This window comes from Anolis sagrei, chromosome 1 (assembly GCF_037176765.1).
Source record: "Anolis sagrei isolate rAnoSag1 chromosome 1, rAnoSag1.mat, whole genome shotgun sequence".
NCBI lineage: Eukaryota > Metazoa > Chordata > Lepidosauria > Squamata > Dactyloidae > Anolis > Anolis sagrei.
Window position 1 is genome coordinate 31,838,432 of NC_090021.1, and position 18,164 is coordinate 31,856,595.

General features: G+C 40.6%; 1 protein-coding gene across 2 annotated transcripts in view; it reads right to left on the reverse strand.

Moving 5' to 3' along the window:
• The window catches only part of KCNH1 (potassium voltage-gated channel subfamily H member 1), a 309,132-nt gene that overhangs the window by 240,448 nt on the left and 50,520 nt on the right, over positions 1 to 18,164 (reverse strand). For both annotated transcript variants that reach the window (XR_009629959.2, XM_060754331.2), the window contains exons 4-5: positions 11,956 to 12,084; positions 2,887 to 3,005 (exon numbers count right to left, since the gene is read on the reverse strand). Coding sequence is in view for 1 of the 2 variants with exons in the window: in XM_060754331.2 (XP_060610314.1) it covers positions 2,887 to 3,005; positions 11,956 to 12,084 (248 nt within the window). In the remaining variant the exon portion in view is untranslated. The remainder of the gene's footprint in view (positions 1 to 2,886; positions 3,006 to 11,955; positions 12,085 to 18,164) is intronic.

The following is an 18,164-nucleotide window of genomic DNA, read 5'->3' on the forward strand; positions in this document are numbered from 1 at the left end:
CTTGCTGTTGCTGGGGGAACATTAAGAGGAGTGGTAGTTCTCATGAAGCTTTTCCTTGATTTCAGTCTACTGGGAGGAGGCTGAAAGTGTTCAACCTTATTTCTCTCAGAGTTAGCAGCAACTTCCTGTCGCACATCGGAGGGGGAGATGCCAGCTAGCTGAAATTATTCTAACATAGGTGCAAACAGACCTCCAGATAGAGGGGGTTCACAACTGTAGTGCCATTGCAGAAAAGGCCCTGTTATATTCTATCCCATCTCCAGTTCATAATATGGAATTCTACGTCCATAAAAACAATCTGCTGCTATATTTCAGTCAGATGGCTGCTGTTCAGCCTGAGCTTCCATGGCATAAGCAAATAGGCTAGGATGCCTGGACCCAGCAGTAACATCAAAAACATATTATTAAAAATAAGAAAGAAAATAGGTGATGTAGCTATAATGATAGCCACGCATATAGTGAATACTGGCCCAAGACATTTTGCTGACAGAGATCAAGAAGAAGGCTACATTGTCTCCCCTTCCAGGTAGAAAAGATGACTGAGATGAATGTTACTTCAGTGCTGCTGATAGGTCAGGATGTTATTCGATTTTTAGAAATTTCCAAAGTTGCAATATGCATTTTTTACACATGTAGCCCAAGGATTTGGCCCCTGAAAAAGGTCAAGCTGTGATAAGGCTGAAACAAATGGGGATTTTTTTTAAAAAAATAAGAGGCTTTGGCAATATCACAAGGTATTTATTTTCTTTTTATTCTCTCACTTAGATTATGTTTTTCTCATTTTTGTTTTGTTCCAACTAGAGTCCCCAAAACCTCACCTGCTGTACAGCAGGCAACAAAATTGCCCTTTTACAAGACTTATAGACAAAAATATTAATGGAAGGGAAAAACTATTCTACTCAAAGCAACCAGCCAATCCATAGTCAGCTTGTGAGAAAGCTTGCACACAGTGTGATGACTGCAGAGTCTTAGTAGAAGTTAAAATCACTCACAACGAGGTCTTGGAAATGTATTTAATGCTACCTTACCACTATACAGCAAAGTTATGAATGAAGAAAACGCAGGCAACTTCTCAGTTCAATACCCCAAAAGCCCTACTCCTTCAACTCCCAAAAGTTCCTCTGTCCAGCCTTCCGATTTTCCAATCTGAGCTTAATCACATTATCAGGCTCTTTCCCATGCAGGGCCCCAAATGTTTTTCATTCCTCGACTTTGGCTTTGAATTCACAGAACGGAGGGTTCTGGTGTCTTGAACACACCAGATATGAGTCCATGACACATAGAAACAATTGGTTTCAGGCATTTCCTTTAATGATAAATTATTTACTGATACCAGTTGTTCCATAGAGGAAACACTGATTGCAATACATCCAAGAATTTGGAAAGAAGCTACTCATACAAGGACTATCGCACTGCAACTGTTAGCTCACAGGAGGGAACATTACTGGCTAACTGGTAGCTTAGTTTGGAGGAATAAGCCTTCTGCCTCTCTAGCTCAACTATGCAGGCATAGCTTGAAGCTTAATACCTTAAAGGATTTAGTATCAATCCTATGCTCTTCAAGCCAGACCAAAGAATATAATTGCATTGCTAGATTTACACAGAGGTCAAAAGGGGGCAAAAAGTGGGTTTGAAAGCAGAAATCATACAACTTGAAATATTTTTTTAAAAAACAGAAATAAAATAAAATATACTTGCAGAGGAAGATAATGGTTCACCCCTTTGTCCACACACTCATTTTCCATCTCTGCATTATCTGGAGTCAACACACACATCGATTCATCCACCGAGCTACCATATGCCTTGCATACTGATGTTTCGTAAGATTGTGCAGAAGAAATATCTCACTCAGTCCCTCTTTCTTTCCCACTTTGCCCCAAACAACTTCTCATATCCTCCAACCACTAACACTGATACTCTCTTTCTGGTAGTAGCAGCATTCCTTCATTTAGGCAGAATGAGGGAAGGCAAAAATGGGTCAACTAATTTTTTACAAGATTTTAGTTACCAACTACCCCAAGTTTGGAGCGCACACTCCTTGTTGCTGCCTCCTGAGCCTTGCTAGTGGCACAGTTCCCTGCCAAGAAGGAACTCAAGGAGGCCACCCATTAAGTGATATCACTCGGGGTTGCAGGGGTTGCAGGGGTTGTCACACCATCAAAGGGGTAACACCAAAATATCTAACATTTGTGTAGTGCTTCATTAGAAATATATTATTTTTATAAACCCAGTTTATATGTATTGTATCAACATACATGCATAGTTAAAACTTTAAAAAATTGTTTTTTTGAATCTTCTTTAGAGCTGTCATTCATAGCCAATTACAATGACACTTTGCATCATGCACAGATACTGATACTCTATGCATATAGCCTTTTCGTGTCAGGAGCAGCTTGAGAAACTGCAAGTCACTTCTGGTGTGACAGAATTAGCCATCCGCAAGGATGCTGCCCCAGGGGATGCCCGGATGTTTGATGCTTTACCATTCTTGTGGGAAGCTTCTCTAATGTCTCCACACGGGGAGCTGGAGCTGACAGAGGGAGCTCAAACTGCTGTCCCTGAATTCAAACTGCTGACCTGTCAGTCTGCAGTCCTGCTGGCACAAGGGTTTAACCCACTGTGACACCAGGGGCTCCTGCATATAGCTTGAAAATAATTTTATACAATATTTTAATAATGTTATGCATGTTTGTGTACAATGAACCATTAGAAAGTGAAGCTGTCATAATCTCTGCAACTCATGAGGACACTTTTTGATTTTGAAATATTTCAAATTTTGGATTTCCAGGTAAGGCTTGCTCAACTTGGGTCACTTTCCCACAGGTATTCTGTTCTAAGAGTTGGGTGCTCTTTAAATGTGCAGGTGAGAAATAAAACAGTCATTACCTCAGCAAGACGGGAATGTTTATGAACATTCTCTCCTTTCTGGACACTTGGGGCAAGCTGCTGAAGGACTCCCCGGCTGCTTGTGAGGGCACGGGTTAAGCGGGCAAACTTTCCCCAGCCTGAAAGCAAGACAACATATTGTTACAACAAAGATCAGACCTTACTTTAACAAAATCTCAGTTTTCTAGGCACTGTTATGAACAAAGTTTGGTCTGACCTACATTTTATATGACTGGAACTTTGTAACTCCTCCTTCTACCGTCATCCCCATCTCCCCCTGCCAAATCTGGGAGGAATATAAAATTAACCCCTTGAACCAATAGTGCCCCAAACATCTGAGAAAACTACTGCTATTTTTTAGCATTGGGCAGCTTTCAAACATGTGAAAATTACATGTTTCACTCTGACTGGGTGGAAAGGAACTTATGTAAGCAGTTTGTCATAAAGATCAGCTCACACACAAATCTGTTTCCAATTAATTGCAAGTGTAGTTGCATGTGTGAATTTAGATGGGGCATTTTCAAGTTCACTGCATGTGTATAATCATAGATCAAGAACAGGAATGAAAAAAGGCATTTTTACTGGAGTACTAAAGAATGAAGCTGGCAGACAAGTATTAGCATAGCTGCCGTACTACTGTAGTTGGTGTCCATGGTGCTGAAAGGAAGGATTGTTTTATACTTATATATCCTCATAAGAGTCTGTTTCTTTCACTACTGCTTCTAGGAATGGTTCTGGAACAGTTTTACTTATGTGTGTCAATACTGTTTTCTTATTTGCATCTTCTTCTGTAATATTTATATCCATCCTTTCTTTCCTTCTGTATACTCAAGATTATTTTAAGCCTTTGAAGCCACGGTAGCGCAGTGGGCTAAACTACTAACTGCAGGAATTCTGCTGACCAGAGGGCTGACAGTTCAAAGCCACTAGTTGAAGTGAGCTCCCACTTTTAGCCCTAGCTTCTGCCAATCTAGCTGATTAAAAGCATGCAATGGGATTAAATTGTTAAAGTAAGGTATTGCCTCGGCGGGAAAGGAAAAGGGCACCCCATGCAGACATGCTAGCAAACACAATCAGAGATGTCTACAGGTTTCTCAGAATGGAAAAATGGAATAACAGCACCTCCCCATGGCCGAAGTTGAATATCACGTCCAGACGCCAGAGATGAAACAGGAAGGCCATTACCTTTATCTGTGTATTGTATGTCATTGTTGTCCACTGTGTAAAAGATACTGAATGTTTGCCTTATATCTGTATACTGTAATCTGCTCTGAGTCCCTCCGGGGAGATAAAGAGGAATATAAAAAATGTGTATTATTATTATTATTATTATTATTATTATTATTATTGAGCAGTTCTAAAATTCTTAAATACTTTGATAATTTTCTGTTTCTTCCATTCTAACTCATTTTACTTTTTGTATGCCATTTCAGGTCCTGTGATAAAGTGTGGAGTATAAATATTACCATAAATTCAATAAAATAAAGCTGCATACATTCTTTTACTTCTTATTTTATCCTTCCCACAATGTGTGAGGTTGGTGAAGCTGAAATAGAGTAGTGGGCATGCCAAGGTCATCCAGGGAGTTGTATGGGTCAATGGAGACTAGACTCTTGATTTCTCAAGCCTCAGTACAGCTCTTGACTACACTATTTTGCTGTAGTGCTTATTATCATATACCTTCAAGTCATTTCTGATTTATTCATTTATTTACTCTATTTATACCCCCCCCCCTTTCTCAATCCCGTAGGGGACTCAAGGTGGCTTACATACATAGACAATGATTCAATGCCATGTTAACATACATTCATAAAAATAAACAAATATATTAAAAATCATTAAACACCTATCAAACCTTCAAAACACTTATTAAAATCACATTTTCCAAAATTGTAGTCCAGGCCATTCCAAAATGTAAATGCACTATTCCATTATTCTTGTAGGTTACTAATTGAACACTTACCAAGGGGCCACCACTGAAAAGGCCCTGTCTCTCATCCCCACCAATCATACCTGTGAAGGAGGTGGGACCAAGAGCAGGGCCTACCCAGATTATCTTAATCTCCTAGTTGGCTCATAGAGGGAGACTTGTAACAACCTTAAGGCAAATCTGTTCAGAAGTAACTTTCCTATACCTTCCTCTGAAGCTGAAAGAGTATGACTTGCCCAAAATCATACAGTAGGTTTCCATGGCCAAGTACTGTTTCAAATCCTTGTCATTAGATACCTAATTCAATACTCCAACCCCTTAACCAAACTGGCGTTCATACTAACATTTCTATAATGTTTGTTTTCAGGTTATTGATTACATATATTTTGTATATATTGCAAGATGTATGTGTGATGTTTTAATAATAAATAATAATACACTTTATTTATATTCCGCTTTATCTCCCTGGAGGGACTCAGAATGGATTACAGTACACAAATAAGGCAAACATTCAATACCTTTTTACACTAAGGATAACATACAATACACAGATAAGGTAAAACCTTCTCCTATTCCATCTCTGGCGTCTGGAGACAAAGCTCAACTTCTGGCCATGGGGAGCTGCTCTTGTTCAATTTTTCCATACCGAGAAGATTGTTGTCCATAGATATTTCCATTTGTGTTGCCGGCATGTCTGCATCGGGTGCCCTTTTATCTTCCCACCAAGGTGGTACCAATTGATCTACTTGCATTGCATGCTTTTGAACAGCTAGGTAGGCAGAAGCTAGGACTGACAATTGGGAGCTCAACCTGACTTGTGGCTTTGAACTGTTGACCCTCCAGTTAGCAGCCTTTCCTACAGCTAGTGGCACTGTGCTACCACAGCATTTATCTATAAAATAAAAATGTAATGTTTGTTTGTGGGATTAACATAACTCAAAAACCACTGGATGAATTGACACCAAATTTGAACACAAGACACTTATCAGGCCAACGAGTGACCATCACAAAGAAAAACACTGAAAAACACAGCAGAAGAGATTTAAGAAGCCAAAAAAACAAAACAAAAATGCATTACAATGCATGCACAAAACCACACACACACACACATATATATATACAAACACACATATACGTAACACGAGCATCTGCTTGTCCGATTTTGATGGATTCATTTCAATTGGTTCAAACTGAGGACGTGGACAAGGTGCTTGGAGGAATGAGAGCTACCACATGCATCCTAGACCCCTGCCCATCCTGGCTTCTAAAGGAGGCCAGAGGGGGATTGGCCGAGTGGGTTAAGGTGGTGGTTAATGCCTCCCTTCGGGAAGGCATTTTTCCAGCCAGCTTAAAGCAAGCTGTGATAAAACCGCTGTTGAAGAAGCCATCATTGGACCCCACTCAATTGGTAAACTATCGGCCTGTTTCCAATCTTCCCTTTTTGGGCAAAGTCATGGAACGTGTGGTGGCCTCACAACTCCAGGCATTCTTGGTAGACACGGATTATCTAGATCCGGCACAGTCTGGCTTTAGGCCGGGACATGGTACCGAGACAGCCTTGGTCGCCTTAGTGGATGATCTCCGTCGGGAGCTCGACAGGGGGAGTGTGTCCCTGTTGGTGCTACTCGACCTCTCAGCGGCCTTCGATACCGTCGACCACGGTATCCTTCTGGGACGCCTCGCGGGAATGGGTCTCGGAGGTACTGCTCTGCAGTGGCTCCGGTCATTCCTCGAGGGACGGTCTCAGAAGGTGTCACTGGGGGACTCCTGCTCTACCCCACAACCTTTGTCTTGTGGGGTTCCTCAGGGTTCAATACTGTCCCCCATGCTGTTTAACATCTACATGAAGCCGCTGGGCGAGATCATCCGGAGTTTCGGGGTGCGGTGTCATCTGTACGCAGATGATGTCCAACTCTGTCACTCCTTCCCACCCGTTACTAAGGAGGCTGTCGAAGTCCTGAACCGGTGCTTGGCCACTGTGACGGTCTGGATGGGGGCGAACAAATTGAAATTGAATCCAGACAAGACAGAGGTGCTCCTGGTCAGTCGCAAGGCCGAACAGGGTATAGGGTTACAGCCTGTGTTAGACGGGGTCGCACTCCCCCTGAAGACACAGGTTCGCAGTTTGGGTGTGATCCTGGACTCATTGCTGAGCCTGGAGCCCCAGGTTTCGGCGGTGACCAGGGGAGCATTCGCACAGTTAAGACTCGTGCGCCAACTGCGACCGTACCTTGGGAAGTCTGACTTGGCCACGGTAGTCCACGCTCTGGTTACATCCCGTCTTGACTACTGCAACGCTCTCTACGTGGGGTTGCCTTTGAAGACGGCCCGGAAGCTCCAACTAGTCCAACGGGCGGCAGCCATGGTACTAACAGGGGCTGGGCGCAGGGAGCATACAACTCCTCTGCTGTACCAGCTTCACTGGCTACCGATTAGCTACCGAGCCCAATTCAAAGTGCTGGTTTTGACCTTTAAAGCCCTAAACGGTTCTGGCCCTACATACCTATCCGAACGTATCTCGGCCTATCAGCCCACCAGGACCCTTAGATCTTCAAGAGAAGCCCTTCTCTCTATCCCACCTGCTTCACAGGTGCGGCTCGTGGGAACGAGAGATAGGGCCTTTTCTGTGGTGGCCCCCCGGCTTTGGAATGCCCTCCCTACTGAATTAAGATCAGCCACCTCGCTAATGGCATTTAGGAAAAAACTAAAAACCTGGATATTTGAGCAAGTCTTCAATTGATCTTTGATGTGTTGTTTTACCTGACCATGGATTAGCAATCAAGATAACGAATTGGATGATGATTTTAACTATGAGATGTCCCGATCTGTATTGGTGGCCCAATACTGTGTATGTTTTTTGTATGTATTCCTAATTTTAATTTTATATGCTTAAGTGAATTGTATATTTTTAACATGTTGTAAACCGCAATGAGTCGCCGCACAGGCTGAGATATTAGCGGTATACAAGCATACCAAATAAATAAATAAAATAAATAAATAAATATACACAAATATATACATACACATATACACACACAAAACACATACACAGACTGGGCCACAGTAATGAATGGCAGGAATTGGCTAGTATTCTATAAAATGCTTTGAATTCTTTTTTTAAAGGAATCCAAGCTTCTAAAAATAAAGATGAAACAAGAGATGACATTGGGCCCTTGGTATCTCCTAGAGTTTGGTTCCAGGATGGAGCCATGGATGGTCAACTCCCATTATATACAATAGTGAAGCAAAATTGTGTCTCTTATATATTTTTTTGGAATTTCAAAAGTATTTTTCAAGCTGTGGATTGTTAAACACAAGGACACAGAATAAGTGAATATAGAGCACTGACCGCATATCATTGGGGGTGGGAGTCATGCTAAATTAAAATCCAGTCTGCAGATGTTTCTTTGTCTTTTTTTTAAAGACTCTTTTGGTTTTGTTGGCCTGACTTTGGATATTATAAGTGGATTTCTGTTTGAAAACATTATCAAAATGTTTTATCTCATTGCAGTCTTTGTATACTACTGCCTAGCTTTAGATAAGTGACAGGCTGGAATAATGTAGAACAAATGAGAATAATAATTTTCATGATGCATGTAAAACAGGAAGAATGAAGAGAACAAAACCAGAGGGAAAGCAAGAATCAGTAACATCTCTAATGGAACAAGGTCTGTGGATGTCCCATTGCAACCTAGACTGAAGGAAGCCATGTTTACATCCACCTAATCTTATTAGGAGATATCACTACAAATGTCTGAGGAGCTGTTTCCTGAACACAGACAATAGACAAGTACTGATTATTCCCATTAGGCAGTGAAGGAGATGAAAATGCAATGGCCTTGACTGCAGCACAGAATTCAAAAGGTAGGGAAGGATTTCATTTGGTAAATTTGATCAAATGGTGAGACAACATGACAAAGAAAATAAACTGAGGCTGCTTCAGCATAAAAACTGTCCCAAAGATCTAAAGGCAAAGCACTTCCTCTGTACTAAGGTAAAGGTAAAGGTTTGCCTTGACATTAATTCTAGTCCTGTCTGGCTCTGGGGGCGTGGTACTCATCTCCATCTCTAAGCCAAAGAGTCAGCGTTGTCTGTAGACGTCTTCAAGGTCATGTGGCCAGCATGACTGTATGGTGTGTTGTAACCTTCCCACTGAAGTGGTACCTATTGATCTACTCACATTTGCATGTTTCTGAACTGCAAGGTTGGCAGAAGCTGGGTCTAACAACGGGAGCTCACCCCACTCCCCAGATTTGAACCACTGACTTTTCAGTTAGCAAGTTCAGGAGCTCAGTGGTTTAACCCACTGCACCACCGGGGAGGGGGGGGCTGTATTATATTATGGCAAATAGTACCCATTTGTGGCACATCTTCCCCACAGAAATGTAAAAAAAAACTGCATCACAGAATTATGTTGGCCAAGATATTTCTAGTGGATTCATCTAATATATTTTGCTACCTTCGATTGTGGCTTGTAATTATGTTTTATTGCATTTATTACATCTTACAGTTATTGCCATTATATTGTATTTATTGTTCTCTGCCCTGATATTTTTGGAAGGATAGTTTATGAAAATACAAATAAATAAATATAATCATAAAATATAAATGCGATCCATGTTATATGGTATGCCTTGGCTGGAAGCAATGATGAAACTGTGAAAATACAAGCTGCCCTCAGAATATAAAAACCCAAAATGTCATGGTCTATTTCACGGAGCTCAACAGAACTTTTGCTTGCAGCTTGGTTTCACACATAGCAGGAAAATTGAGAATCTATTCTAAAACATCACATATAGGACGTTGACCCTCACTGATAATTTTAGATCTCATTAACTGTTGCTGTTTTCAATAATTCCTCATTAGTACTAACCTATGAAGAAGGTCTATTAGCCAATGGTAAAGTATGTGCTTTTTACACTAATGGCCCCAGGTTCCATAACATGCATCTCCAGACAACGCTGGGGAAGAACGCTGCCCAAAACCCAGTCAGCTGCCTGAGACAATGGGCATTGTGCTCCATCTTGAGAGTATCAGACTGGTACAGACAGGATGTTGCATACAATGTTGTTCTTCCTATGTTCCTCATGCTAAGTTGTTGTTTAGCACTTTCACCTTAAAATCACAGAATCATAGAATTGGAAGAGACCTCATGAGCCATCCAATCCAACCCTCTGTCAAGAAGCAGGAAAATCACATTCAAAGCATCCCCAACAGATGGCCATCCAGCCTCTGTTTAAAAGCCTCCAAAGAAGGAGCCTCCACCACACTCTGGGGCAGAGAGTTCCACTGCTGAACAACTCTCACAGTCAGGAAGTTCTTCCTCATGTTCAGATGGAATCTCATTTCTTGTAGTTTGAAGCCATTGTTCCGCGTCCTAGTCTCCAAAGAAGCAGAAAACAAGCTTGCTCCCTCCTCCCTGTGGCTTCCTCTCACATATTTATACATGGCTATCATATCTCCTCTCAGCCTTCTCTTCTTCAGGCTAAACATGTCCAGCTCCTTAAGCCACTCCTCATAGGGCTTGTTCTTCAGACCCTTGATCATTTTAGTCACCCTCCTTCCAGCTTGTCGACATCTCCCTTCAATTGCAATGCCCAGAATTGGACACAGTGTTCCAAGTGTGGTCTAGCCAAAGCAGAATAAAGGATGGAATGACTTGTATCAATTCTGTTTGATGTTTGATGTTTTTCTTATGTCTGATATAACAGGATGCATTTTTTATTTAGCCCTAGTTGTTAAGTCATAATTTGTGTTTATATGTTGGGTTGCTAAATTGTGTTACTATGGATGTATTGTATTCAGGCACTGAATGTTTGCCTTTTATATGTGGAATCTGCCCTGAGTCCCTCTGGGGAGTGGAATATAAATAAGGTTGTTATTATTATTATTATTATTATTATTATTATTATTATTATTATTTCTTAAATAGCATCCAGGCAGCTATACATGTAAAAAAATAAAATCCTTTGGAGCAAAAATTAATACATGACCCCATCTTATTTTGGGGGAAACAGGTACCACATATCGAAATTTTTATGAAGGCAGCAGATTCCACTTCCTATTTCCCTAGAAATAATGTGTAAAAGACATGGACCTAATTTGTGGAGAGAATTCCCACTTCAGATTCAGGAAAGTATTTTTGCTGTCAAATCGATATTTTAGTCTAAGATAGTGGTTAGACAGCTCTCTTTATTCTTAAAAGGCCATTGAAAACAGTTCCTTTGGGGGATATCATTTGCCTTCTTGTATCTGAGCCTCCACTTGTCATTTACCAAGTGGGTAACTGCTTTTAGCTCTTGTCTTGATGCGATCATATTTTCATTGAGACTTCTTATGCAAGACTATATTTACTTGATTTTATTATACAGTACTTATAATCATTAAACTCAAGTCAAAAAGTGATCGATAAATCTGAAGTGCAATAGTAATAAATAGTTTTTAAAACTTTTGAAGTACACTTTAGATCAGGCATGGACAAACTTTGGCCCTCTGAGTGTTTTGGACTTCAACTCCCACAATTCCTAACAGCCTCAGGCCCTTTCCTTTTCCCCCTTAAGCAGCTGAGGGGGGAAAGGAAGGGGTCTGAGGCTGTTAGGAATTGTGGGAATTGAAGTCCAAAACATCCAGAGGGCCAAAGTTTGCCCATGCCTGTTTTAGCTGAGGAGGAACAATTCCCTTGAAGCTATCCATGTCTGCTTCATAGTTATCCAAGAGCCATTACTCCAGACTGGAGAACGTTGTAGCATTAAGAACATGTGTCTAATTTTCCTTTCCACCCTTTTTGTTTTTGTGACATGACTTTAATTTGTAGATATAAAGATTATATATCTGTCTTGTCCTTCTTGTTGATATAGATGCCATTCTGGCAGTCGTTATAGCAGTAAAATTAATTTGTTTTTATAGCGCCATCACTGTACATGGTGCATTACAAGTAGAAGACTAACAAAAAAAACCTAATTCACTGCCCCTAAACTTACAATATGATCAGTACAGACCATGCGTCCTTACTTCAATCTGGTTCTTATTTATTTCTCTGAATTAAAAAAAACCTTAAAACTCTTTGAAACAAGGCTACAACATGTATATTTAATATGTGTTTGTAAAAAAAAGAAAAAGAAAGAAAAACAACAACAAACCTTTGCATGAGTCATCCTCAATAGGCTGTTTGAAAGCTGTTATGTCACTGAAAGTGCAGAGAAACAAAACAACTTTGTCCTGTTCATTTCGAATTGGAGCAATTTTCACAAAGAACCAAACAGGAGTCCCTGGAGGGGGGAAAAGAAACATGGACATACTCATCAATGATGTAAAAGGTATACCACACACCAGCCATACAAGAAAACCCCGAGAAATACTATTGGTTTTGTACACAAAGGAGGAAAAAAACTAAACTAGCTGTGGAATTTAGGAAGGTAAATCAACATTCTTCTTAATTCTCTTTCCAACATTAGGAGCCAAGTTAAGATTTACTGCTTAATCTTTGTTTTCTGTCTGATAAGGTATAAACAAATTAGCCAAATGTTCAAAGACTAACAGTAAGTTTACACCTGCTTTCGTAGTAGGTAGTATGTTTCTGCAGGGTTCAGTTCAGTTCAGTCTGCCAGCGCAGGAAGACATATTTGAATACATCTCCAAGGAAAAAGATTACATCAGACCTGTTCCCAACCTAAAGAGAACTAGTGCTTCATACGAGACGGTTCACAGTCAGCTTTTAGTTATTGATCTGATTTGTGTAAGGAAGTGGGGTCAACCAAGGGCAAGATGGATGGATGTTATCCTTGAAGTGACTGGCTTGACATTGAAGGAGCTGGGGGTGGAGACTGCCAACAGGGAGCTCTGGTGTGGGATGGTCCATGAGGTCACAAAGAGTCAGAAGCAACTGAACTAATAAACAACACAGCTGATTTGTGTAGTACCTTCTCCCCAAATCTCAGTCAAGCCAGTCACTTCAAGGATACCATCCATCCATCTTGCCCTTGGTCGACCCCTCTTCCTTTTTCCTTCCATTTTGCCCAGCATCGTTGTCTTCTCTAAGTTTTCCTGCCTTCTCATTATGTGGCCAAAGTACTTCATCAACACTTATCAAAACAATGTATCACCAAAGAATAATCGCCCCTCCCTAGGAAATACTCAGTTGTCAAAGCCTGCCTAACTAAAAAGGTATTTGACTGGTAATGAAAGGACAGCAAGGAGGGAGCCAGGTTGGCCTCAAATGGGAAGGAATTCCAGAGGGAAGGACTAGCCAAAGAGAATGCTCTCTCCCTGCAGTTGGTGGTGGATACGAGGCCTGTGATGAATGTTTTGGGGCAGCCACAAATAACTTCAAGCCTTCCAAGGGATGTGTCGGAAATTCTGTCATGGTTTCCATCCTCACCCCAATGCCTCTTTAAAAAACACACAGTGAATGAGTGTATGTTTTTAGAGACTTATCCTGGGCATAAAACAGGCCAGGGTTTCAAAACCAAGGTGAAACTGTTCTACAGGACACGTGGGGAAGTATTTTGGGACAAACTATTTAATTTTTAAAATCAGATACAGAAAGCGGGTACGGCGCCACAAACTCCCAAGGAGCGCCAATGTGGTCTCTAAGCCCCTAACAGCAGCCCTTCCCTCTGGTTTGCTAATAAAACTGAATTACTGTGTCTCAAAATGAAGCATGTCTAAAAAGTGTGTTATGAACATGCAATGTGTGGAAAGTTCTGGTCTACAGTAAAACAAAGACACAAACAATGAGGTTAATGGCATTGTTGGAGATCAGCCTGAGACTCTTGAGGCTGATAGGTTCACTGATGATTTTCAGAGGATTGTGGGATTGCCTGTGGGATTTCCTGGGGCTTGAAGTGATGAAGATTCAAGTCAGGGGAATGATGCTTCTCTCTGAGAAATCTGACTCAGAAAGTGCAGAGCTTCAATGTCAGTCAGAGAGGACAGAAACTGCAACATTAGATAAGGAGTCAGGCAAAGAGATAAGTGATACAGAAGGCTTTCAGGAGAAAACACCTGGAATTACGGAGATCAACAAAAGTCTTCATTTACAGATCCGAGCAGAAAATAGGCATTGTAGGTCCAAGAATTTACGTGGGAAAGTTGGGGAGGGATTTTGTGGGGAAAGGTATGACTTCATGGGTGCGTATTAATTAGCAAGTTGTTTACCTAAGAGTTAGTTCAGGTAACGTAGCATTCCAAGTGTGAAAATAGGCCTGAGTTCCCTGGTTCTTGTTTCAAGTGAAAGCTTGGTTTTGGATTTTAAGTTTCCTGGAAGTATTCTATGTTCTTGTCTTTATATTCATGCTCAAGTTTTACTAAGTATATCTTTTGCTTATTGACTTATTGTGTACTTGTGACTTTTTGGTTATTCCTGGACTATTACCTAGGAATCTACATAAGACATTTTGATTTGCTGTGAGTCCCTCTATGGAGGTAGAGAAGATCGGGATACAAAAGTTTTAAATAAATAATACATAAATAGTACTGTTTGGACTATCATCTATTGCTAAACCTTTTTGGATTATACCTCTACTTTCTTTATTCCTGATTTTTTTGCCTATGCTTTTAATGTGTTTCTACAATAAACTGTTTGCTTATACTCTGGACTCTTGTGTGGTGCTGTGGTCATAGGTGTTCCCAGGCCTGGAGTGCAACAGGCATAACCACATTGGCACAGGCAATTGACAACAAAAAGCAAAAAGACCACAGGTACTTTCTGACTGTAAAAGAAATCAGAAAAGTGCAATAACTAGCATTGTGAAGCAACAGGATTTGGACTCCCTCAAGTAACATTTCCAAGCTCAGGGCTAGAATGGGACAAACAGAATAGGGAAAGCAAATGGTTTTTCTCTCCTATCACTTTCTGCTCTCTTCAAATCTCCTTTCAGCCAGAGTAATAAAATGCAGAAATTTCTATTGTAAAATGCAACTGCTGAAATAACAACTGTTGGGAGCTCTTTGTCCCCAGTGGATGCTGGATTCATGTAGCCAAAGCTATTTATATGCGCTGTACTAAACAAAAGGAGTTGCTGCACTGCAATAATCCAAACTGCCTCCCAAGAAAATCAGATTCTGAACGACTTGTATAAATTATGTCATTTATTTTATAGAACATACACGGTTCTCGTTCATTATGGGGAATAGAGATGCCAGCAAACAGTGTCATGCTCAGATATAAGCTTTGAGGAGGAAAGGCATGAAATGTTTGCCTCACAGACAAGGCAGGGTTTATAAATTCACTCATTCCCCATTTTCTCTGGTTTGGACTGATTTTCATAAGAAACAAACTCCTAGCTTCACCACAAACACTCTGCATTTTATAATGACTGGGATTTTGCAACTCATTGTTATCATCTTTATTTATGCATATATTTGCACACTCATAGCACCTACTACTTTTATTTATTACAGAATTTACATCCCAACTTTCCTTTATAAGATTCCAAGGCATTTCTCAACCACACAAGGAAAAATAATACTAAAACATGTTTAAAATACAAAACAAAGTGACACACCATCCATGCAGATCAGGTTGAAATGATAAAAATCTGCAAAGAAGGGCTCCTTGGAAGATGAGAAGCTGAGAGAAGAAAACATTTGTCCTCCCCCCCCCCAATACATTTCAAATCCTTATTTTTCCTGTGTCACTTTGCAGCAAGCCTGATATCAGCCATTGAGAATAATCAAATATTTATATTTGTTTGCTTATATCCATTCATACATACTGCCCAGGATAGCTAGCAACATCATAAAACACAATTCAGCATACACACAATATTTTAAAAACTAATTTTAAGAACAAAGATAAACAATAAGATATGATATATCAAAAGTTGTTGCTATGTGAGAGACAGCAAGGCTCCATGGTTTGAGCATTCAATTACAACTCTAGAGAACAGGGTTCGAATCTCTTACCTTGAACTACAGTCTCTCAAATAGGAATGCGAGCTTGGTCATTAAACCCATGCAAACGCACCACTCTTTTGATATTTTGTACTACAAATTCCATCATCCCCAGCTCACATGTGCAGTGGGCAATGACAGGTGCGCAATTTAACAACATCTGGGAGTTGTCAGGTTAAAATCTAAACAGAGTACTTTATTTACTAAAAAGGAAAAGGCTAGGTATGTGTCATCCTTCTCTGGATATGGCAAAGCACAGCCAAATTTGGGTTACATAACACTTATAGCTGATATTTGAAACTCTCTCAACTAACATTGCACAGCTGTTGCTGCGTGTGTTGCAGAACTCACATTCTGACAGGGATCAAAATAAGTTGGGGGAGGCTTGGGATTGGTTAGGCAGGTCATTCTGTTGGAGTCTTCATGGACAACAAGTTAAACATGAGCCAACAATGTCACGCGGGAGCTTAAAAAGCCAATGGGAGTTTGGCCTGCATAAATAGTAGTGTCTAGATCCACGGAAGTGATCTGCCTTGGTCAGATCACACCTGGAATCACACACTGTGTCCAATTCTGGGCACCGAAATTGAAGAGAGATGTTGACAAGCCGGAATGTGTCCAGAGGAGGGCAATCAAAATGATCAAGCGTCTGAAGAACAAGCCCTATGCAGAATGGCTTAAAGAGATGGGTATGTTTAGACTTCAGAAGAGAAGGCTGAGACATGATGAGGGCCATGTATAAATATGTGAGAGGAAGTCATAGGGAGGAGGGAGCAAGCTTGTTTTCTGCTACCTTGGAGACTCGTCGCAGAACAATGGTTTCAAATTACAGGAAAGGTGATTCCAGCAGAACTGTGAGAGCCATTCAGAAGTGGAGCTCCCTGCCCCAGATGGTGGTAGAGGCTCCTTCTTTGGAGGCTTTTTAACAGAGAGTGAATGGCTATCTGTTGGGGGTGCTTTGAATACGATTTTTCTGCTTCTTGGCAGGGGTTGGACTGCATGGCCCATGAGGTCTCTTCCAATTCTATGATTCTATGAAATTTATATATACATTGGCCAAATAATGTCTCCTATAGTTGACTTCATTGAGAAACAGAGAACATAGAGAGTGGAAAACATAACTAGTTATGCAGCTTCATGGGATGAGCTTTTGGAATAAAGCATGTCTATTGAACAACCCAGGAACACCAATTCCAATGCCTTAACAGTAGCTGGTTGCTGCAAAACCCATCTGTAGAATAGATGGCAAACAGGTCAAGAGGTTGGAAAAATACATTTTGTTCAGTCCCCAGGGAAGTGAGGTTATTCTTACTGAAGAAGAAATCTGAGAAGCAATTAAAGAACAAAAGCCTTCAGCCCAGGAGCTATTTTGAGAAGATTCATGGTTTATTAGTTCTTTGTTATGCTTTTAAAAAGTGGCCAAATGAGCAGAAGGAAGGGACGTAGTGGGTAATTTCTATATTTGCTTACAAGTTTCCCATGGGAGGAGAGGCAGTTAAAATAAATTCTTGGAGGATATTGTACAGTCAGTTCAAACTGGCGATGTGCAATAGGTGGACCCCCACATGCTGTTGGACTAGATCCTACTCTTTCACCGTTGACTAATGTAGTGAAAGCAGACAGGAACTGCAATTCCACAACATCTAGAAAGTCAAACACAAACAAAACCTGGTGATTATCTATTGAGTTCAGAACATCACAGGCCAACAGAAGGATTGTTCCCTGCTTCATAGCTGCTCCCAATACATCAAAAATGGATCTGGAATATTAGTATAAAATTCAGGCAAGTACTGTAATTGTCCATGCCCCAGAATGCCACAAAAATGTATAACAGACAAAACAAGATTATATAGACTAGTAAGGCAAATTGTTAAGAAAATGATAAGTATGGTGTGAAATTCCAAGTGGCATGTACCTTACTGTACGTAAGAAAAGGAGTCAAAAGAATTCTGTATGTTTCTGCTGATGGTTCTGCTCCTTCCTAAAGAGGGCTATTGACCACTTTGTGCTGCAGGACTGCTCCAAGCAGAATCCTGTCTCAGGCGCAGGAGCACCTCAGGCTGTACTATAATAGGCAGGAATGGAACAAGCTGAAGATAAATAAAAGATGATCCAAAAAAAAGCCAAGGATGCAGTACAAGAGGTGTCCCTCGGTTCTTGTAAGAGCACTTTGAGTCTTTGAAAACCAACAAGGAACCTAATAGGCCATCTAACAACATCACTATACTGCCAAAAAACAAGAACGGTAGTCAATGCCAAAATGAATGTGAAATGAATTTGATTCCCTTCCTTGGCCAAATCACATCATGGCTATGTAGCAATCTTTTCAAGAAAGCCAAATCTTAATTAGAGCATTCTTTGTTGCTCTTTAGTAGCTCCCAAGATTATAATTTGTGTTCTAGAGAACTGAGATAGTCCACGAAATGATCTTCTCCCAAAAGAGGCCATCATGAAA